The following is a 22,652-nucleotide window of genomic DNA, read 5'->3' as shown; positions in this document are numbered from 1 at the left end:
GCCTGCTCCTTACTCTGATCTCGGACAAGTTGACTGAGTCATGGAGAGCGGACACTGACTTCTTTGATTAAGAATAATCATCTCTGGAAAGGATTTTTGATGGCTGATGAAGCTTAATCTGGCAGAAAAAAGGCAGCATAATATCCAATATATGAAAGTCCAAACTCGACAAATTTGGAGCAGAGAGGAAACCTGTGGTTTTGACATGGAGAGTAACTGGCAGCAAATGTACATTAAGAACCCTAGGATGCTCCCTTCAACTGGAAACCAAAATAGTAACACAAACAGGCATTTGGCTGTTCTCTGCCTTGTGCCACCCAGAAGGTTAGGTTGGATGAACAGCCAATCTCTTTTGGTGCTAAAATTCATACATCTTTCTGTCAGAGTGTAAAATCCATTACTGATTATTGAAGTTCCTGCAGCATCTTCCCTAAGGAAGCAAATGTCTAATCTGAGATGTCAGGCAAGAGTGTTTTCTTTTACATAATATATACTACACTGGTCCTGGTTAAGATCTTTGTCTCAGGGCCATAATGAATTCTTAGACGTTGAATGGGCTACCCACTGATTTCAACAGGAATGATTTTTACATAAACCCAAGATCCCTTCCCCTTTTGCCATGTGCTTTCCCAAGGAGAAGGGCAGCTCATTGTACAGCACAGGATGAAAGATGCTGCTCAATATGATACTATTATTACTTGTGCTAGTTAAAGATTTGGATTTCCTATTTAGATGAAAATAGAGAATAAAGCATAAGAAGAGCAAAGTTGTCTGACATTACTGTGCCACGGAAGAAGGGACAAACCTATGTATTAGTTTCTTAAATGTTGGTGAGGAGATAAATTTCCAACATTTGCCAATTCCCTTCCAGTGCTATCCAAAGGTTCAGTTTTAGATTAAGGGTTCAGGGTCCAATCACAAAAACAAGGAAGATGTTAAGTAGGTTTTAGCACATCCTAGAGGGGAATAGTTTAAGACTTTCAATTAAAGCAAAATCCACCAGAATTACATTGTTACTAACCTCTCATTAAGTAAACAGCCGCTGGCAACTGCTGAAAAGGAGTATGATTTCTGATCACCCTAAAATATGCTGAGTAACTTTTACAAATTTTAGTCTTGTTTACAACAGTTCAGTGTAAGGAGTTCGTATTGAATCTCAATAATGATAAAATAATGCTATTACACTTGCACCTTCATTACACCCTGAATCATACATTGACCTTCCTTCAAACACTTCTACTGTGCACTAGGCTTGGTTTGTACTATGTAATAAAAATGATGAAAATAATTGGGATCAATTGAGTTGACCTATAGTGGTTTTTACTTTTTTAAATCTGTATAGCTAAGATTTAAATTAATGCAACAAGGGATCAGGATTTTGTCCATAAACCTGAACTGACAGGCAGTAAATTGATCAGAAAAACTAATCTAAAAAAATTTTATCAAAACAGATTTTCCCTACCGTGACATGTTAGTGCATTGCCAAAACAAAGTAGCATAAACCAGAAGGAATCTGAGCTGCTGAAAATGATTTTTTGGTGTAATATGGCCATTTCATTCTGTTAATCATTCTGGTTAAGGCATCTTCTGAACAAACAAAAATATTGGCACTAAAAGTTATTGGAATGATAATTCGGAAAACTTGTCTGCATAGCATAACCAAAACTATTGCAAGGAGCTTTGCTTGGTTTTTGCTTTTTCTGTTTCTGTAATTATGTTTAATTAACATGAAGTTAGCTCAGCTGAAAATAGTGCAGTTAAAGATGGCATATTCTATGATGCTGTGACCTAAATCCAGGTATCTTTAAATAGGGCTGTTTCTCATTATTTGAATGTAGTTCTCAGTCTTCCTTCTGTCTTATCTCCACATGATTAACAAGGAAATCTAAATGTTTCTGGAAGAAGACATTTGACTAGGATACTGTGGCATATGTGTGCTACCTATGGAACATCCCATCAACTCTTTACCTATCCAAGGACATCAAAGCTCCTGAAACATGAGAGACAGGTTAGAGCAGTACCTCTGGAATAACGTTTCTTGTTCCTCAGAGAAGTCTGTATGTCTAGCAAAAGAAGAATTTTTGCAGATTTATGGCTCTGAATCTTTAAGCAGTTAATCATAGTAAGGTGCTTTTCCTTCGTAGCCGCCAAAAAGTGGAGTGAGATGGGCTTTTCTGTGAGTATCTTGTTATAATCATACACTGGCTTTATTAGAATTTTTTCTCTGCATGAAGGACTGGAATAGAAGTAAAGTTTTGATTTCTATATGTTCTACTTAATAATGAAATGTATTTAAATATAACAGAAAAAAAACAGAGAAAAAAAATTGAAATAAGGAACTTGCTAATCCACTTTCCTGAAGATGGACACTATGTTTATTTGTCTTGACCTTGTTCTCCACTGAAACCTGTCTCCATTGTCCATCCAGTGGGACTGGACATCTCAGCTTTGTTCCACTGAAGACCTTTAAAAAATAAATTGCAAAATTTCAAGAACTAATTAATATAGTCAGGTGAACAGACCACTTTGATAGCGTTTTGTAACAGCACAGACAAAAAGTTATTTGTTGTGCATGTAGCTCACAGAAAAAGCCTGATCTCATTTTATTGTAAATTCATTGCAGTGCCATTGGCTTCAGTGTAGTTGCTCCTAACTTGCCAAGGCACAAGACCCCCTGTATTTTATTTTCTTCTTCTGGAAGAAAACGAAACGTAGATTTCCAAGGCACATTAATGGTCAGATGAATAGCATATGTGCCAACTATTTGAACATTGTGCTCCCAAGTTTTCTGTTTTCTGAGATAATGCTGCATATACAAGCATTAAGTCATGTATATTTGAGTGCAGAGTACCCTATTCATCCCACCTAACTAGCCATCTAGATGTTAGGAGTCTCATCCAAGCTAGTTCTCTAGGTACCCTCTATAGTTAGAGATCAGCACCTCTGCTAGCGGTGATTCTTTCCATCCTATGATAGGTGGGATAGACAAGGCTGCGGACTTTCTGGTCTTTCTCCATAGAAGAAACAACCTAGGAAGCCTTGCTAGACAGCTTGCGATAAATCATATCAATAGTACCCATAAAACAGTATTAACTTACAATTGCCAAAGCTTTGTGCAGCTAAGAATCAATAGCTTTTGGGCTGGCTAAAAGAGTCAAGTCTGAGCAAAAGGTTAATGACATGAGGTTGAACAGGAGAAGTAAATGTCTGGAATACTCACTTGGCGGCATGCTCTCTTCAACTGGCTTCCCAAGCTTCCACCAAATGGAGAATGGAGTTGGATAGGTAGTAATGCAAACCATGTTAGAAAGTTAAATCGAGAAGCAGACAGTTAACAATAGAATGTCAGAGTACATGATGGTAATAATTTACTAGTGCTAATGGCTTCTGGTGTATGAATGCCACCACAAAAGGTAGAAAAGAAAGCACTGTGCTTACCTCATATATAGGAAGAGACCCAAATACTGCACCAGCCTCTCTGTTTCCAGACTCAAAACTTTCCAAAGGTGTTCTATGGATCTGACCAAGGGAAGTCAAAGTCAGTGCATTACTAGCTGAAGGCAAAAGGTAATGAAAACATTACTTCTGTTATTGAATTGCATGGTAACATTCAAGTTATCTGGAGAAATGTATATCATTACTATGTAGAGAGATTATGGTTTATGCACAGGTTTTCTTTGTACCAGGTAAAGGCTGCCTTGAACATTTTTTTAAATTAGGAGGGGATCATTCTTCTGCTATAGAAAATGCATAACCAGCAAAATTCCAGCTTCCCAAGGGACACAAAATCAAGACAGTTAACAGCAAAATGCTTTTTATCACCTAAGTTAAAGCTAATTTTAAACACTTACTTAGTTCTCTCACTTATTAACACCTTGAATAAACTCAATAAAGGAATAATTTTCAGGGTACTTGTCAGGTTTGTTGGATGCATGCTATCAGAGGACAGTGGAAGTCTAGCCAAGGGGTAATGGAGTAAGAATTCCTTCCCAGTTGACAGCTTCATCACAGAGCTGTCAGTCTGGCTATTCTTCTGTTGGGCTTTGCAAATCACAAACACTTCAGCAGCCAGTTGGGAAAGATACAGATGAACAAGACATTTCTGCTGTTAACTGTTGAAAGCTTTGAATTTGCGAAAAATACCTCAAGTATCTTGACAGTTCATCCACACTCACATGAATCCTGAGACTTGATATAGCCGTGATTTCACCCTAGGAGGCCAATTTATGGTCCTCCAAAAAGGAAAAAAATGCACCTACAGCTTGAAATATTGCAAAGAACCCTTGTTTCCATCAAATTTGAAAACATGAGTTCAATTTGAAATGGTACATTATACAGAGATTTTCTACTTACATTTTTTCATGGTCTTATTAATACATTACTGAGTGTGCTGCAGTAATAACAGTTTAAGAGATAACACATCTTCAACAATGTAAAAAATTCCTAAAGGAATCTGTTCCAGTGTCTGTCTCAATTCTAAGCATTACTCATGTGCATTAATTACTAGGCATTACCCATTTCAGAAAGACAGGACAACTGAATTATGGTGAGCTAATCATATACTCTAGGTGTTTGCACAGCCACTGAATAGCATACCTCTAGTCTGAAGTGCAAACCAAAGTCCACTGGTTTGTTCTGCTCTAAGGCAAATGATAGGAAATCAAACATTTTTCTCATCAAAAGCTCAGTCAGAAGGGGACTCCAGTGCTTACGTGTATCAAGTGTCTTCTGCTATGAGACCTCCAGTGAGTCCTCTTTTCAAATGACTAGGTAAAACCCAAAGCAGAGCCCACCTCTACTGACTTGTCCCACAAGGTACTCAACCACTGACTTTGCTACAGTAAATTTCATGTTTTATACCCAGCATCAACATTTTTTTCCCACTAACACTGTTCTTTATTACACAGTGCTGTATCTACAGCTGTTGAACAGCAGGGGACCAATGATCAATTGCCGTTACTTCGTAGTGCATGCTCCAACAGCACAAAAGCAGCTATATCAGTTTCCCTGTAATTTAAACAAAGGCCACTGGAGATTGTGCAGCATCAGTGACTGGTATAACTGACTTAAGGGAGCTCATCAACTTGTTGCTGCCTTGGGGTGAAATGACAGAATGCCTCAAAACTGCATGTTTGTCTACCTTTGCTTAGCAGCAAGTAATCCACTAGCTTCAAATAGTCAAGCACCCAGGTGAGATGAGAGCTGATCTTGTATCCTTGGTGTCCCAGTAAGCAAGTGAGAAAGGAAGAACATTGAGAGCAGCCCTGCCAAGAAGGACTTGGGGGTACTGGTGGATGAAAAGCTGGACATGAGCCGGCAATGTGCGCTCGCAGCCCAGAAGGCCAATCGTATCCTGGGCTGCATCAGAAGAAGCGTGGCCAGCAGGTCGAGGGAGGTGATTCTGCCCCTCTACTCTGCTCTGGCGAGACCCCACCTGGAGTACTGCCTCCAGCTCTGGAGCCCTCAGCATAAGAAAGACACGGACCTGTTGGAGCAGGTCCAGAAGAGGGCCACGAAAATGATGAGGGGGGATGGAACACCTCTCCTATGAAGAAAGGCTGAGAGAGTTGGGGTTGTTCAGCCTGGAGAAGAGAAGGCTTCGGGGAGATCTTATTTCAGCCTTTCACTACTTAAAGGGGGCTTATAAGAAAGATGGGGACAAATTTTGCAGGGCCTGTTGTGGTAGGACGAGGGGTAATGGTTTTAAACTAAAAGAGGGTACATTTAGACTAGATATAAGGAAGAAATTTTTTGTGATGAGGGTGGTGAAACACTGGCACAGGTTGCCCAGAGAGGTGGTGGATGCCCCATCCCTGGAAACCTTCAAGGTCATGTTGGACTGGGCTCTGAGCAACCCAATCTAGTTGAAGATGTCCCTGCCCATGGCAGGGGGGTTGGACTAGATGACCTTTAGAGGTCCCTTCCAACCCAAACTATTCTATGATTCTATGATTCTATGAACTGGCTTGCAAGACAGGGCAATAAAGAGTGGAAAAGTGTGTTCCACTCACCTTGTCATCCTTTCACCCAAGGTACACAGAGAGAAGTAGCTGGTCGCATGAAGTACTGTTGTCTTTTACTGACTACTGTTTGGACCTTAGCTGGCTGCATTAGGATATCAGATTGTGGTACATAGGAGACTCACAACACCACAAATTTTGGGAGAGGATGTTAAGAGTTCATACCCCTCACTAGCTGTTGGCCACTAACCTTTGGGGAAGAATGGTCAGAAAGGTGTTAATGGAAGCTTTTTTGGCAAGTGGTCATAGGATTTGTATCTTTTTCCTTTTCTACTGCAACTGCAAGAGAAGAAGTTTTATCTGTTCCCATGACTTTCAAGGGCTAAGCCAAGAAAAGATGGAGGAGCTCCACCATTATTCAATTAGAGTTGTAGAAAGTATTTATCATGATATCTAAACTAACTCAGAACTCCCCTGGTTTCTGATTTCATAGGAACCCTGAAAGAAATATTGTGTATAACCAGGGATTCACTGTTGTTCTAGTATTTTCACACTTCCTTCAAGTAAACTTAAGATATTTAGGATTTCTGTTGGAGCATGTGAAAATTCTAGGTTTTTTTAATGCTGTTAAACCAAACAAGTGAATCAGTGTGCTACCTTCTAAACTGGAATTTGGAAGTGTGAAACAATGAGAATGAAAACCAGAGAGGTTTCTTTGATCCCATTTTTGTTCTAGCTTGTCCATTGAATGAGGAGGTTATATAATGTTATTTATGGCTAATTTCTAAATGAGAAATACAATTGCATTTCCTGTATGTTGCATAAAACAGAAACAAATTTGTCATATAGATTAGCTACCTTTGGAGAAGCCAGAGCTTTGAAAAACTTCAAGTCCTGAATTATGTCCACATGTTTAGGCTTTTTTAAAACTGATGGTGATCTCGTCAGTGACTTCCACCTGTACACACAAGACAGAAAAAATCTGTTGCTCCTATCAAAATGACAATTTTGAATGTAACATTCTTAGCTGATTCCAAAATAAAATTATTTTGAAGTATAAATTATTCCATATATCTTCAAAATATAATTTATATTAGGACCTTCATAGGTGTTATGAAGTGCTTCACTAACATTTTCTCAATCCAGATACTGGCTTGTCATCTTTAGGAGGCTGGAAATGTTAATATAAAAAACACTAGTGTTGTGGTTTAACCTCCATTGGCAACTGAGCACCACACAGCTGCTCGCTCACTCCAGCCCCTGGTGGGATGGGGGAGAGAGAATTGGAAGAGTAAAAGTGAGAAAACTTTATATACTGAGCATGACGTCACATGGTATGGGATATCCCTGTGGCCAGTTTGGGTCAGCTGTCCTGGCTGTGCCCCCTCCCAGCTCCCTGTGCACCTCCAGCCTTCTCAGTCGGTAGAGCATGGGAAGCTGCAAAGTCCTTGACTGGTGTGAGCACCACTTAGCAACAACTAAAACATCGGTGTGTTATCAACATTATTCTCATGCTAAATCCAAAACACAGCATTGTACCAGCTACTAGGAAGAAAATGAACTCTATCCCAGCCAAAACCAGAACTAGTTACCACAACTGGGTGCTAACTCACTGACTGATAATGGCTTTTCAGCATTTCTGTCAGTTCTGACTACAATTCCTGTATGCCACTTTCATAACAAAGAAGGTTTCCTCTGCTCATATGTCTGGTTTCCAAAGTTAATCACAAGAAAAAATGATCTAGAGTAGAGTGTCTGTTAGTGTAGATTAACAGAGTTTCATTTACAATCAGAAAAATTGTCAGATCACACAAGCTAAGGAATTATAAACTACAGAGAGAAACTGAGACTATTCTTCTATATCGGTCTATCTACCTGCTGACATTTTTCAATAGGTCACCTGAGCCACTTGTTTAAACTGTAAGCACCTATGCTATTCAGCTGGGTTTATCCCTTTTCAGGTATATGCCCATTTGGAGAATATCTGTTAATAGCATTTATAACTTGATTTGTTAATCGAAATTCTAAAATATTATCTTAGTGACTTATATGACAGCTATTCAATAAGTGAATTGTTGTAGCATTGTGAAGATAACTGACTTGACCCAAGAGAAGCTGCTGTATCCTGTAAAGAACTAAACCTAGCATCCATAAGTAACACAGCCTTTTGGCTGATGGTTGGCTAGCTATCCATTACGCTATTTGGTACAATTAACCCGGAGGAATCAAATTACTCTGGAGGTGGCAGCACACAGTATATACAATGATAAGACTGAAACTTTGTATTATGCAGCGTGTGGCCGTCTTTTTTTTTTCAATTCTCTGCACAGTTAAGCAGGCTTCTCATTTGCTTCCAGTCTGTTTAATTAATGTGTTTTAAATGTATGATAGCCATTCTTCTTTAATGAAATATTTGAAAAGGTCCTCAAAAAGTAGTCACAGTTTGACACAGGCATGTCATTTATGGAAAGTTTCTTTAAGGATAGCTGGCTGAATTTTAGTATCTTTGATTCCAGAGGTTTCAAACTAGCTGCTGACTATTCGAAAGGACTCCAGGGGTTAGTCCTTCAAACACAGCCAAGCACTTCTCTGTGTTGATGAGGTACTGTTCTGACTTCAGTGGGACTACTCACATTAGTAAGAACTCTATGGAATAATAAGTGTTAGCAGGATACCGACCTAAATGGGGTAACAGCAAAGCACATTAGAGATTTCCCATTGTCTCAAAGTGCTTTGGTTAAAAGGTAGCCTAAGAATGCACATGGTGTATGAAACCTTACCACTAGAGCATGCATGACTTTTTAAGCCCTGAAGTAATTTTTCCCAGATTTGGACTGCTTTGTTACTAAAGGCAATGTGCATGTTGCCTCTGAAGATTCCTGCTTCAGTATTTATGTTCATTTGGTCAACCCACTAATTAATGAACCAGGGAGCTCCAGGACTAGAAATATGACTTAAGCTAGAGGGCCAAGGCTCTCTGGCTTGACTTGTAACTAACCCACATCCCTTGAGAACTCTACCTAGGAGGAGAGAGGTCCAACACTGCTATTGAACACACAACATTTATGCCAGTGTCAGAACGTCATGATCAGAGGTACGTGAATGTATCCGTAACATCCCAGGAAATTTGAGAAGACCATTTTTTAAACTGAAAGATTAAATTGGGTTTATTCTTAGAGAAAGATTTGGGTTTGGGTTGAAACTATTCACATTAAGCTTTTTCAATAAGTTTTTTTTGATCCCAGAAGTATATCAGCTTGTGGAACTGGAACTGGAAAGGAAACAGGCTGCTAACCTGAACAGTGTATATAACATACAGACTCTAATTAGGCTAAAATCTGAGACAATTATCTAGTCATCACTATTACTGAATTCAAATCCTGAACATCACCTAATCCTGACTGTCACCTAGTCATAACAATTGAGATTTATTCATGCTGTGTAAAAAAATTTTTAAAAAGGATTTTTCTAAATAACTCATAGGAAATACTAGTATTTTTTCTGACCTTCAGGTGAAAGGTGCTTTTTAAGTATATTTTCAGAATTGTTCCCCCAATCATACATATATGTAAATGTATGAGATCTTACTTGTCCCTGTCCAGCATTAGAGGATATTCAAACTTCTTCTTTTCCACATGCTTGCTTTCCTCTTTAATTATAGTAGGAAAGTTATTAACATCACAAGGCAAAATCAACCGACGAATATCTGGTAATTCGAACTTCCTAGGTTGTCCGAAGTAACCAAGATAGTATCCATCCATGGCATGCCAGAGCCTACAGACATAGTAGAAGCAGTGCCAAAGGACAGAAAGGAAAAACGGATACTTTTAGAAGTGGAATAGAAGTGACAAAATATTTGTCTACATTATCAAGTTCTGCAGCACTGTTCTAGAGTTCAGTATGCTAGTCATAAAAAATGAAAAATCTCAGAAGGATGTTGTAAAAATCGGAAAACAGACAGTTCATCTTTATAGTTATGAAACTGAGGAGTAAAGGCACCAATATCCTGAATTGCTCCTACAGTAAGGTGCTGCCACCAGAGCAGGATCTACACAAAATTTCCCCATTGATTCCCCCCAAAACCCAAAAGAAACCCCTTCAAATGTACTTGTTAGCCAAGAAGGAATTACAGTTGTCTATAAAGCATCTTCAGACTGCAGTGGTTTAACTGCATAAGCATTGGTTAGATGCGATGCTTAGGACCCATGTCAATTTAACAAGTATTGAAAGCTAAAATAGGATTAGAACAGGAGGTCATTTCTAAAATGATGGGGCTGTTACCTATGCATTCAAGGTCACCTTGCTGAAAGAAAATGACAGTCTGCAAAAGGTCTGACTTCCTGAGAAAACTGGAAGTGTTACATTAAAAAATTAGTTATTTCAGGTGCAGAACAGAAAATGCACCCAATGTTGTATTTTATTTAAGTTCTAGCCTATATAAAAGTCCAGCAAGAAGGGGAACTTTGGAGACAGTTCAACTGCTTGGCCATAGCAGTAAGAAGTATTAGTCATTTTTGTACCTGACTGAACCATCGATGGATGCTGTCACTACCACATTTTTCTCCTCTTCGTGAAATAAGGCAACCACTTCATTAGAGTGTGCCCTCCAGCAGAGCTCCTCCTTTATTTGCTGAGGGAAAAAAGCAACATAACCACATTTCAGGCAGTTCTGTATGCCACCATGGTTGCTAGCTTAGTATATTTATCAGCATGGCTTTCTGAAAATTAAAAGAGGTGAAAAACTAATCCCTCCATGAAACAGCCTGCAAATGGCATGTGGTAGAAACATGACTCAGGGGACATGGATAAATTCATTCTTAACATAGCCTCCTTGAACACAATGGAATAATGCTAACAGCATTTTACTTATGTTTTTGTTATTTTTCACAGCATCAAGTTATTATTTCAAGCAAAAGACATGACCTTTATGTGCAGGAAACATTTTTAGTCCCCATAGAGCTCTGAATCCATTTTTCTCTGTTTGTCTTATCTTGGTATACTGTTCAAGTTAAGAAAATCTGTTAGATTTTTCCTTACATTTTTACTATTTTGTGGATCTTCTAAGAATGAGGCAATGCTCCAGCACATAATATGTCCCTCTGTTTAAGAAAGGAAAAAGCAAAATATCAATAAATTTCATTAGCGCTACACATTCTCTAGTTGCTACCATATGCTCTTGGTCAACACTGGGCAGAATGAAGCAGAGATTACAGGTCGGTGAAAGTTATTTTAAGGTGAATGTCACTATCTCATTGCCAAGCACAGAGTAGAAAATAATGGACCATTCATTAATATGCAAAGAAATACATATACTCTTTGTGAGCAATGTGTCATTAACTGGATAGATTTGAAATGGAAAGAACATAAAGTTTTTTCTTTAAATTACATGAGTGAAAAATAAGAGTCACCTTGTCAAGACAGTTATCTATTGCACAAACTAGGTATGAGAGCTTCCTGGGGATTAAACTGTTTTTCAATCCTGGTAAAATGGACGAAGTTTGATTAATTGCATACATAATGAAAGCTTAATGTTTTACAACCTTTTAGTGCACTCATGTGAAGCTAGAATCAAAGAATCATTTTCCTTATGACCCACAACTGCTCAGTTTCCTGCCTAGGCTCCCTCTTTCCTGATGAAGTTGCCTCTTGTCTCTCATTTCTACTACTAGACAGAGGAATCTCTTGTGTAATTCCAACCTTCATACTGGTCACATCTGTTTCTAGGACTGTACATTTGCAAGCAAGCAAGGAGGCTGACAGGGAAGTTGACCTTTCCCTAACATGGAAAAATCTGTAATGGGAACAAGAATTCGGTAGTAGCACTGCAAATAAAAGAGAAGGGTGCGGAAAGCATGAAAAGCAAATACACAGTGGCGCAAACACAAAAGGACAAAGGGAGAGTATCAGATGAATAGGTAATAGGGTGGATACTTTTCCACAACTAATTAAAAACCTCTTCAGTGCATGCTGTCTTCTTGAACTCATTTACTGATTTGAATCAATGGGGAGTGGAAACTCCTCTTCATTTTCAGCATTAACGTCAAGCTGCTGCTCAGTTTTGAAACATGGGAAAAAAACCTTTGCTCCATCCAACTTCTGACAGTGTAAGAGCAGGAAGCTGGCAGGTAACAGTTCTAATAGGTATTTTAGAAGAAAAGTGACACATTAAAGGACAAAAATCTCAGATGCAGAAGAGGAAAATTGCCAGGGTGATTCTAAAGGCTTGGAGGAGAATCAGGCAGCAGATAAACTCTTGGACTTTCGGCCAAATGAAAGCCAGATTTGGTGTGAAATTAAAAGTCTAACAATGAGCTGCTAGCACAGACCATAAGTGCTTTCTTTCCTTATATAGCAGTGTACTGCTGAAGCCATTACTGTGCACTCCATACCAGTGTTTGAATCATGGCTCTTGGTACAGCCACAGCTGCAGTTTTTTATTTAGTTTTATTACCGTGGATGTGAAATTTTTGCTTGTTTTTAGCAGTAATCTTTGCCCTTGGTATGAATACAGTAATTCAGATGAAAAGTATATGCAGGGCTTGTGAATAAAGAAAATTGTAATGTCTTTTATGAAAACAATTCTACTGATAATGCTATTATTGTAATGCTAAGCTTTAATCTACCATCCTTTCATACCAGAAAATACCTTTTTCAATTATTTAATTATAGCTTTGATGGAGAAAGTCCGGCAGCATTTGGACATTCATTTCCACATTTCTGGCACATTTACAACATGGTATTTTGTGGTCCTACAAACTGTCCTGAACAGAATGAATAGCATGTTTACTCACCCTTACTGCCTGCCAAAAGCATTTTAGCGGAGATGTCTGTACATAGTGCTGTCAGAGGAACTGAAGGATATTTTGAAAATGGCAAAAGTTCTTTCACTAAGTTTCCCTAAAATAAATAAATGAATAAACACACACATATTTCTCTTTATAATATCTACATGAAAAAAATAATAATCAATGCATCAGAAGTTGAGTGCCATTGATTTGATCTATTCAGCGTTACTCAGCTCGTATCTACTCAGAAAGCAGCTAGAAAGGTAGTTTCCTAATCTACTGAATGACCAAGATAGCTGGGATGTATTCTTCTTCAGGTTGCCATCTCTTCTACATTAAAAGAACAAGCTATTTCACTCTTCAGGCAATTCACAGTCTATCTGCACCTACCCCTACTTTACCACTTATCTCTCATTTGCTGTGGAATATCATCAGTATGCATCTCATTTGCTACTGAAATACCGTTTCTTGCTGCAAATGGAGCCATGATGTCTCCTCCAACAACTTGTTATATTTTTCAAGCAAGCATTAGCAGACTTTCTCCCTTATTGTCTCTTCAGGTTTGAGAGGAGGTGAGGGAGAAAGTCTTGCTGATAAGGAGAATCTTGACTGTGTCATCCATGTAACGATGATGACAATCATGTCAGTGATGACATCACCATCATCTGAACTTTGAGATTCCTACAGGAATCTAAGCACACTAATATATCAACCATGAAGACAACAAAACCCAACACAGCCCACACCTACTGTACTTGGGGACATTTACCATCATACTCTATTTTTGCATAAAACATCTGCAAAGTACCTCACCGTCTTTCTGAAAAATTCTCGCTATGACTTGCCTTTGCTGGGATTCCTGTTAAAGCCTTACATGGCTGACGTATTGTGATCACTGTCTGCCACAATGACCAATACTACCGAGTCATATCATGGTACTCCCCCTTCTTTCTGCATTTACTTTTTATCTCTTGTCTAGAGTAACATGTTTTCTGGAATAGAGTCTCATAGGTCTGAGGTGATATGACAACTAAGCCATTGGCATTCTGTTGTATGACTGGCTTTACAAGCTGATTATAGCTGTAGACGCTATGTATTAGGATACTATTCTCTCCTGATTTGTAACCCTACTAGTGCTAGCTGGCTTGTGCAATGTTCCAGACATATTTCTCCTCTTCTGAGAGTAGGACACTCTGCCTTGCCTATCATCCTTTCTTAGAAGGTAAAAGATGTGGGTGAAAAATCAACTTCTAGACTTTCACATAATTATTTCAAATCATGTTTCTTCATTTTCCACTTGCCATAACTCTCTGCTACAGTTATTAAAGCAGAACTAATTTGTGTCTGTGGAAGGAACTATAAACCAAAAAATGCAATAAAACATCTGCTGCTGCAATTGCTAGTTAAAAAGCATGTTTCCAAAGATTAGTAGAATTACCTTCTCTGTGGTCCAGTCCCATCCCAAAGACATTCAGATAGCTACCTGAGTACTCCATAGGCAGATACAGCCATTTTCATGAGCAGAAGCCAATATTGGTGAGTATCCTGCTACAGCTTTGGATAACTGTACATTCGTCTTCAAGTATTGGATATTCTTATACCTAGTTGTGTCTTCTGCTTTGGAACACAAATGATCATACATTTTCTCAACAATTTTTAGTACTGCTTTTGAATGTACAGAAATTACATAACACTAGGAAAAAAGTAAATTTTAAAATAAACTCCATCATCAAGATGGCGTTACTCTGAAAACATTACAGATATGGATAAAAGACAGCTGAAAAGAAATTAGAACAATCTTCATGATCTTATCTAAACCAGCCAGAATTATTGCTCCATGATGCAGGGGAACCTTATTTAAAGCACAGCAACAGATTTCACAGAAACAGCAAGCACCAGTGAGAGTGGAGAAGTGCAAGACGGTGGTCATCAGGACAGCTGCGAGGCAGTTCTGCAGCCTCTGCATGAGGCTTCTAGAGATTACTATCAATTCAGCAATGAAATGAAGTTTAATAACTAAATGTCACAACAATTCTGGAATCACAGATTTCTATACTTACTTCTCAAGTTCAAAACTTTTGCTAAATGCAAGGTGGTGGTCACAGAGAACCTTTTTTGAGTTCCTGCTGTGACTTTCCCAGAGCTGGAGGGGCTGGAGGGTCCCATGAAAGTCCCCAGTGAAATGAACATTCAGTGAATGCAGGACCTAACAGGAGTGTCTATTTCATTGAGCAGCTACAAGACTTAGGGATATTCTAGTTTCAGGGCATATTTTCTTTGCAAAATAAATTCAGCTTAAATCCACATTTCAGATGATCAAATTTCTTGTTATTGGGAAAGTCTGCTTTCCAGCAGAGGATGTCTAAAGGATTCAGAAGAATCTGGAGCATTTGCTTCTTGCAAATTCATCGACTCCATTTGCACAGCTTTAACTCTTAAGCATTTGGCTCTTTCTTGTTTCTGTTGTTTTAAGGATATATACTATAGGGAAGATTTTTCCTTCTAAAATTCCATCTGCTTTTGAAGATTTTCTCTGTGAGGCCATTCACTCATACTTGACTCAAGTTGGCTCTTGCTATACCATTTCAATAGTTAACTGCTTGAATGTTTATGTGGAAGAGAAGTGTGTATAGTTGACATTCCCAAATTCTGCAAGGTTTTCAGCATCATGTCTATTTAGAAAAATCAGCCATTTAAGCCCTTGCATATCCTGAATCCTGGCCTGGCTTTTGGGAAATAACTGCAAATCAGGGGTGAGCAAAAGATGTTGAGGTGTGTCATCCACATACCAATGGTATCCCAAGTATTCTAAACACAGTTTGCCAAACAAACTGACAAACTCAGTTTCTATGGTAATCTGGGAAGAACTTATGGATCAACAACAAAGAGAATGAAAAACATCTTTCCATACCTGTTGTTATTTGAGTATTAATTTCATCACTTCTTACATTTTCCTAAAAGCAAGGAATAAAATGTTACAGAATTAGAAAATGGAACTTGGGTGTAACTACAGAACAGTTCTTTATTTGAAATTATTTTAAGAACTTAAATTTTTTAATTGAAGAATTCAAATATTCCCCCAATTTCCATTCAATCTGGGACAGCACTGAGTGAAAACAAGAAAAATTTCATCTGAAGAGAATCAAAATCACAGATGAACAAATCACAAATGAAATTAATTGGAATTTAGGAGCATGCTAAAGGTAAATTTAGCTGAATGGCATTAATTTCTCAGGACAAGCAAAGTCGATCTCTTACAGTCATGTGAATGTAACTTAGATCTCTTACTTAGAGAGTTTAATTCAGAACATGCATATAGTCTTATTACTGCCTTGAGCAAAGATGAACACAGTGCATAAATAGCAGTAACATTTACTCATATCTGCATCTTCAGTATGAGAATTGTCACAGTCCTTCATTTGTGCCTTGTTATATAGGCTTCTGAGGATCCCCAAGGCTGAGAGTTATCAGTACACTGGCCTCAAAAATTGCCAAGTCAAATAAAGCAGGAACAACTATGCAGCCATGAGTGTTTGAGGTATCTTAGAAGAGGAAAAGCCACTTCAGTCTCACCCTACCTATTGATCTGTAAGGCTTGATGTGTTCGGCTTTTGGGGATCTTTTTAAGAGCTGCAAATGACTGTCCATTTTGTTATTCCAATGACTACATAGCACAAGATATTGTGTACTTTAGTTTGTGGATGACAGTTAGGCCTGTGTCTACTTGGGAATCTATGAAAGTGCCATGCTCTGCTGAAACAATATGCTGGAAAGAATCTGAGAGGTAGCAGGATTTTCCTCTTTTTGCCTACTTGCTCTTTGTTGCTCTGCAGATATGGCATAAAAGGACAAAAAGAAGTGTCACAAAAATCATAATGCTATCCTTAGTAAAAATACACAGATTGAGACACTGGCCTCTTGATGGTAAATTAACAAAAGTTCTCATACTGTCATTTGAAAGCAATGTATCCAAGCAAGTGTGGCTGCAATGTAGATATGGTTCCACTTTTATTCAAATACTTCATGATTTGTCTATTTTACCTTCCCCTTTGAATTCTTCTATACCCCCATTTGAAAGTCGGAATTGCTAGTGATAAGCATCTGACAAACACTTTGACAGTCAGCTATTCCATGTATCACAGAGCTAGCTGCCTGACAGAATGTATTCTTAATTCCCCACCTCATTCAGCTTAGGTGAACAAAGTTCATTTCTCTGCGATATTTAGTTTTGTGCATGGCTTTATGGAGGGATTTTAGTAAGCTACAGGATTTTAAAACTAAAACCAAAATGAAAACGGAAATTTGTTTTGAATGCTACTGAATCCATGAAGCCACTATACCTACCTTATGTAGGTTCAAAGAACTGCTCTTGTGCTCTGGAATGGCACTGATATCACTCCTCACAGTAGCAGTAGTAGAGGGCAGGGAACTAATTTTCCTGTGTGAAAGAAATTATTGGAGATCACTGACATTCTTGAAGATACTGTTTGCTATCTGGAAATCAACATCATCCAATGTAATAAAGCATAATAAAATAGTGCCTGAATTGATTAGACTGATTAGACTAAGGGTTGTTAGTGGTTTAGAAATTTATCCAAGCAACTAGGCAGTATTTGCATATTACACAGCCAGCCTCTCCTGTCAGGAGTTTTGAGCAAATTAAATCCATAGTAAACCGAAATTAACACTGGTGTTCATCCTCAAGAAGTGAAGGGGAAAAATTCAGTGCATGCCAATGGCTTGTTCCCTTTCATTTTACACAGTGCTTTGCTCTGCAAATAGTTTTCAATTAATTATAGAAACTTATTTTCAATCTGTTAAGATAAGGATCAGAAATGGGATTCTGTGGAAGAAACTCAGGAAAAAAATTTGGAGGTGGTCTTCGATGTTTGTGTTTCTGAGTCAAGAAAAGTTCGAACTCTGCTAGTGAGAGGTTCTGGCCACATAACTTACACCAATGTCACAGCTGCTCTGGTTTTGACAAAAGTATCTGAATAACTGGGATAATGTAAAACACAGATAGAAAGTATGCAGCTGGGGTAGCCCACTTAAATTTGGACAGGTGGCCATGACTTTGTAATTTTTCAGTGTTTGATTTTACAAACTTGCTACCATTCTTGAACTTTGTGTGTGTATATATGCTCACAGTCAAATTCATCCAGGTACCTTCCCGGTACGTACAAAACATCCTAAGCCTATATGATTCAAAGACATTGTAGGATCCTCCTGCTTAAGCATAATCAGAACTTTTCTTGATTTATAAAAAATTCTATTTGTGAATTGTAATCACCACATTTTAATTTAGCTAGGATTTATTAAATTAATAATTAAGCTATAATCTCAATAAGCAAATTTATGTTCAATTAAGTGGCACTGGTACATTTAGGGGTGTAGTAAATGCATAAGCTACTTGAAGGTTTTAAAGCAACATAAGACCATAAACCATCCCTATGATTCAGGAGAGCAAAAAAGCTGCTTAATTGCTTAAGACCCTAAAGCCGCATAAATATTTAAACCATACTGAGCCCTTTTGGCTACCATTGCCTTTGCATATCCATTGGAAGACAAGCACTTCTGAAGTTATGTACACGTGCAATGCCTTTCTCTCAAAATGAATATATTTGACTACAATTTTGTTCTCCATCCAACACTACCAACCTATGCCAGCTTCTAGTTTGTTTTAAGATGAAACTTGAGCCTGCTTACTTCAATGAGCTTGCCTCTCTCTTTGTTTGCTGAGAGTATCTAATACTGTGAGGACTGTATCAGGTTTAAAATAAAGAAAAAGCCTGCTGCCACACAGAGTTAGCTCACAGAGATAAGAATCAAAGAAGGTACAGTACACAGGAAAACTAATACCTGACAAAAGCTGACTTCTGTTGAATTCTTCAACAGAATTGAGACTTATAAGGTCATTTAGAGGACAAAAGGATAGCTTAGTGGACTGGTAAAAAAAGAACATATAATATGGATTGATAAGCATTACACAAGTTTAAGGATGGGAAAGCTAATTAACTGTTTGAACTTGAATTGATTAAATGCAAAGAAAATCTCAAATGAAATCAGCTGTCTTGGACAAACATTACATCAGTTTACTACAACAAATTTCCAAATGACTACGCCTGTCCTGGGGGAAGATAAAATGCACACAGTTACCTGGAAGAGAAAGCACTATGTACAAGGAATAACATGGCATTGACTCCAGATGCTTGAAGAACTGACGCCTGGCTGTCTTCATTAATTTTACACCTGAAAATAAAGATGTTTGCACAAGATGTGTCAGATAGGTTGTGCATTGTTCCCAGAAAAAGTTGCAGACTTTATTTGTAATCTAAAACATTAAACATTTCATTTCCCAGAATGAATGTCACCTAAAAGTTTTAGATATAATTTTTCAGAATCAGTTAATCAGTCATGATGGATTAATGTCAGTGAAGAATAGGTACAGAATGTGCCTGTGCCAGGAAAAACAGGAACCTGATGGAATGATGAACATTTCATTCAGCCAAGTATTTTCTTGAGAATTAGTATTTAAGAGAAAAGTAAAGTAACTTATGTTGAAGTTAACTAGCTAAGTTAATATTAGAAAAGTACCTTGTTCCTGGCATTCAAACCAGTTGTGTGAACCCTGGGTAAAATACTCTACTTACAAAGCACTGACTTTCCTGTCTTCCATGCATCCACATGAATTGGCCCCCTCATATATGGGGAGGCAAAAGCAAACGAAGAGCCAGAGCCAGAACTGCAGTTAAGTTTTGCTAATTTCCCGTAGTATAGAAAAACTCAGCTCACTTTCTCACAAACATGCCAATTTTATACATGAAGGATGCTGTGAAACTATTGGGTAGGATAGTTAAATATTGACTTTGTATGGTCTTAAAAGGTGTGCGTTCCATCACCAACACAGAAATACTGCCGTGCTGCTCCACTCAGTCTAACCAGACATGTTGTCATTGTTCACTTTCCTGTGAACTTCCTGTAGCAGCTTAATCCACATGAGAATATCTGGAACCATCCTATGCTCACTTTTTGTCACTTTCTGTGAAAGATTTTTACTCCCAAACCTCCAAAATCACTTCAGATTTCTCCTTGTTAAATGTGACCTCTAGTCTTCTAGGTATAGACAATGATACTGATACTGATAATGTAGAACATCTGCCATTATCATCTGAAGTAGCATTATTTCCAGATATCCTCCTAAACACAAAACTTCCAAAATACGGATGTTTCTACAGCTCAGTAGCAGCCTCTAGTCAATGACAGAGTGACTTAACGTAGTGAGAGTTTCCTTCAGTGGCAGTGCCGAGTTATGCTAAAACACTATTCTTAATTACATCATCCCTTCCCCAAATGACTCTCTCTCTTGATCACTTCTCCTACCTGCAATGTCAGGACTAGCTAGCAAAGTAATTTGAAGTGGGAGAGAGGGGGGCCCACATAAATTGCTACTTTAACTCCTGCTTGTCCATCACCCTTTACAGTTGGGTATCTTAGAATTTCCAGTATGCCATTTGAAAAGTTTGTATGAAATACTAGAGATCAAAATGCCTCCATGAAAGCAATACTTACAGGCATCTCACAGAGGCAGATTCAAAATCCCACAAAATTATTGCACCATTTGCACTTCCTGTAGCTATCAAACTGCATCCTTCTACTTTTAAAACATCAAAACACTTCATTTCCACAGAAGGTACAAAATTCTACAAAGAACATATTGAAAAAAAAAAATTGAGTAGGAGCAATGTGGACATTAAAGAATGAAATGTTTTAACTGTTAATTTAACAAGATGACTAAATTGACAGTGTCTACAACAACTGCATATTCAATACTATTCTAATACTATTGTATTTGAGCTACGCAGAAACACCAGAAGGAAGCAGGGAGCGATAGTACTGGGAGACACCCTGCTGCAGAGGACAGCGGCCTCCATTTGCCAACCTGACCTGCTATCTACGGCACAGTCACAATTAAAGCATGTAAAAACAGCTGTAAGAACTGAAGATTAATCACAAATAGATATCTATGGAGATACTCTAACCAGGTTAAAGGAATAAGTCACTGAACAGAGATATAATGACCTTTCCATAAACATCATCCAGATCTGTTACAGAGTTAGTGAAATTATACAAAACAAAACTTAAGCCTCGTGGACTATTCAGGTTAAATTGGTCAACAATTGAAACATAAATTTGACATCTTATTTTACCAAAGCAGTAAGAAGAGAAAATGGAATCACTTTAACACCCAGCTTGATCTTTATGTGCCACTATTACTGAAGGTCAGTCTAGCTATAGTAATGAACCGCATTTCATTTCTAGAAGACTTTATACAAGAACCTCAACTAACTATTTTGTACAGGAATGTGAAGTGTATGTTCAGAGCAGCTGCTTAATCATGGAGACAACGAAGCAATGGATTATTAGGCAGATATAGCCCTTAGAAACAATCACTTTCTTACATGATTTATTTTAGACCTTCAGTGTACTGAAAAGTTTGGAATACTTACTTAGTTCTTATCCTGTTGCTAAAACATGAAATCCTTGAGGGCACAGTAAACTTTTTACTTTCTAATCTTCTGTAAACAATGTGGAACTTTTTGAAGTGTTTCTCACCTCTGTATCATTCCTTCGAGAACTGGTGTCAGACAGCAGCTGAATATCCGGAAAAAAATCACGTGTTTGTAAGGTGTCAGGCTTCAGTGACAGAGACACAACTGGATTTCTTCGTGGAAACGACACCGCTTCAGGAAGCACCCATGTGACATATAGAGACGTTTGAACTGAGTTACCCTATTAAAATAACTGACTTAATGAAAGAGGAAGGAAAGGATTTCTCTGTTCATAAGAAAATTATCAGCAAGTGTATATCAAAAGCTTGTTTTCTGTGCCAAACTACGAAAACTATTACAGGTATCACCTAGCATATGCCTACACTGCAAACTGAAGTGCCAGCCAGAGATATTCCAGCTCACTTTAAATTACCTGCTGTTATAGTAGAGGCTGTCCAGCTGTGGAGTTCAGAGCTTTTGGTTTTATTCAGTTTAACTACCCCCTTAAAATAAGTTGTCTCTTCAGTTATAGCTGCTTATTTTATTAACATTGCTGGTCTCCAGTTCATAGGTACCATACCAGCAAAACTGGTGGTTGTTCCAGTTGTGTGAGGAGAACAAGCCATGGTTCAGCCATGGCCCTGAGACATTGATTCCTCCCCATTGTGTCTAGAGGCTACTGGGAGTTACCTTGATAGTTTTTCTGACTATAACAAATTCACTTCAGTATCTAGTTTCTGCTTTAACATTGACATTTCTGTCCATTTTGCGAAGTGTTACTGAAATCAGCTCCTTAGGTTTTCTACTGTTTTCATAGATGTCTTGAACTCCAGAATGAAACAATGATTAAGATTTTAGTAAATCTTATGATATTAAGTGTATCAAACAAGAAATACCTTGGGGGAAGGACTAAAAATTGAAAGATCTATAGCAGATTCCTGCAAAGGATGAACTGGTTTTGGGGTGTTACTCAAGTTTACCTTGCTAACTACTATATTCAGAGCCTCTTAAAAAGCTAATAATAATAATAACAACCTGTATTTCTCTTTATCACTGAAACATTTGTATAAAAAAGTAGTTCTGCAATTATGTGAAACAGTATTAATGTACTTAGATTCATAAAGACTTGGAGGAGATTCAACTCCTCACCAACGTGTTTGTCAAGGGATACATTTACATTGCATGAATGATTTAACAGTTTCAGTAATAACATTGGGGGGCAATTGGTGTGATGTAGTATTTCAGAAAAATCCGAGTATCAAAAGCAAACCCTGTATTTTTATTAGCTGGAGGCTCAAAAGTAATAAATTATTTACCAAGATGAGAGCTTGTATGTTTTTTCCCCTAAATGTATCATC

The 22,652-nt window shown here is 38.0% G+C and overlaps 1 protein-coding gene across 1 annotated transcript in view; it reads right to left on the bottom strand.

The window, feature by feature from the left end:
* Positions 1–2,362: 2,362 nt before the first annotated feature.
* Positions 2,363–22,652, bottom strand: part of WDR64 (WD repeat domain 64) — a 96,962-nt gene continuing 76,672 nt past the window's right edge. Inside the window, exons 18-31 of the mRNA XM_076334198.1 lie at positions 21,359–21,535; positions 20,315–20,445; positions 18,902–18,994; positions 17,090–17,183; positions 15,657–15,699; positions 14,229–14,362; positions 12,752–12,857; positions 10,998–11,059; positions 10,481–10,590; positions 9,549–9,734; positions 6,819–6,918; positions 3,439–3,519; positions 3,221–3,254; positions 2,363–2,464 (exon numbers count right to left, since the gene is read on the bottom strand). Coding sequence (XP_076190313.1) covers positions 2,376–2,464; positions 3,221–3,254; positions 3,439–3,519; positions 6,819–6,918; positions 9,549–9,734; positions 10,481–10,590; positions 10,998–11,059; positions 12,752–12,857; positions 14,229–14,362; positions 15,657–15,699; positions 17,090–17,183; positions 18,902–18,994; positions 20,315–20,445; positions 21,359–21,535 — 1,440 coding nt within the window. The 3' untranslated portion in view covers positions 2,363–2,375. The remainder of the gene's footprint in view (positions 2,465–3,220; positions 3,255–3,438; positions 3,520–6,818; positions 6,919–9,548; positions 9,735–10,480; positions 10,591–10,997; positions 11,060–12,751; positions 12,858–14,228; positions 14,363–15,656; positions 15,700–17,089; positions 17,184–18,901; positions 18,995–20,314; positions 20,446–21,358; positions 21,536–22,652) is intronic.

The sequence above is a fragment of the Aptenodytes patagonicus genome, chromosome 3 (assembly GCF_965638725.1).
Source record: "Aptenodytes patagonicus chromosome 3, bAptPat1.pri.cur, whole genome shotgun sequence".
Taxonomy (NCBI): domain Eukaryota; kingdom Metazoa; phylum Chordata; class Aves; order Sphenisciformes; family Spheniscidae; genus Aptenodytes; species Aptenodytes patagonicus.
Note: the sequence above shows the minus strand (reverse complement) of the source record. Positions and strands in the feature narration are given on the sequence as shown.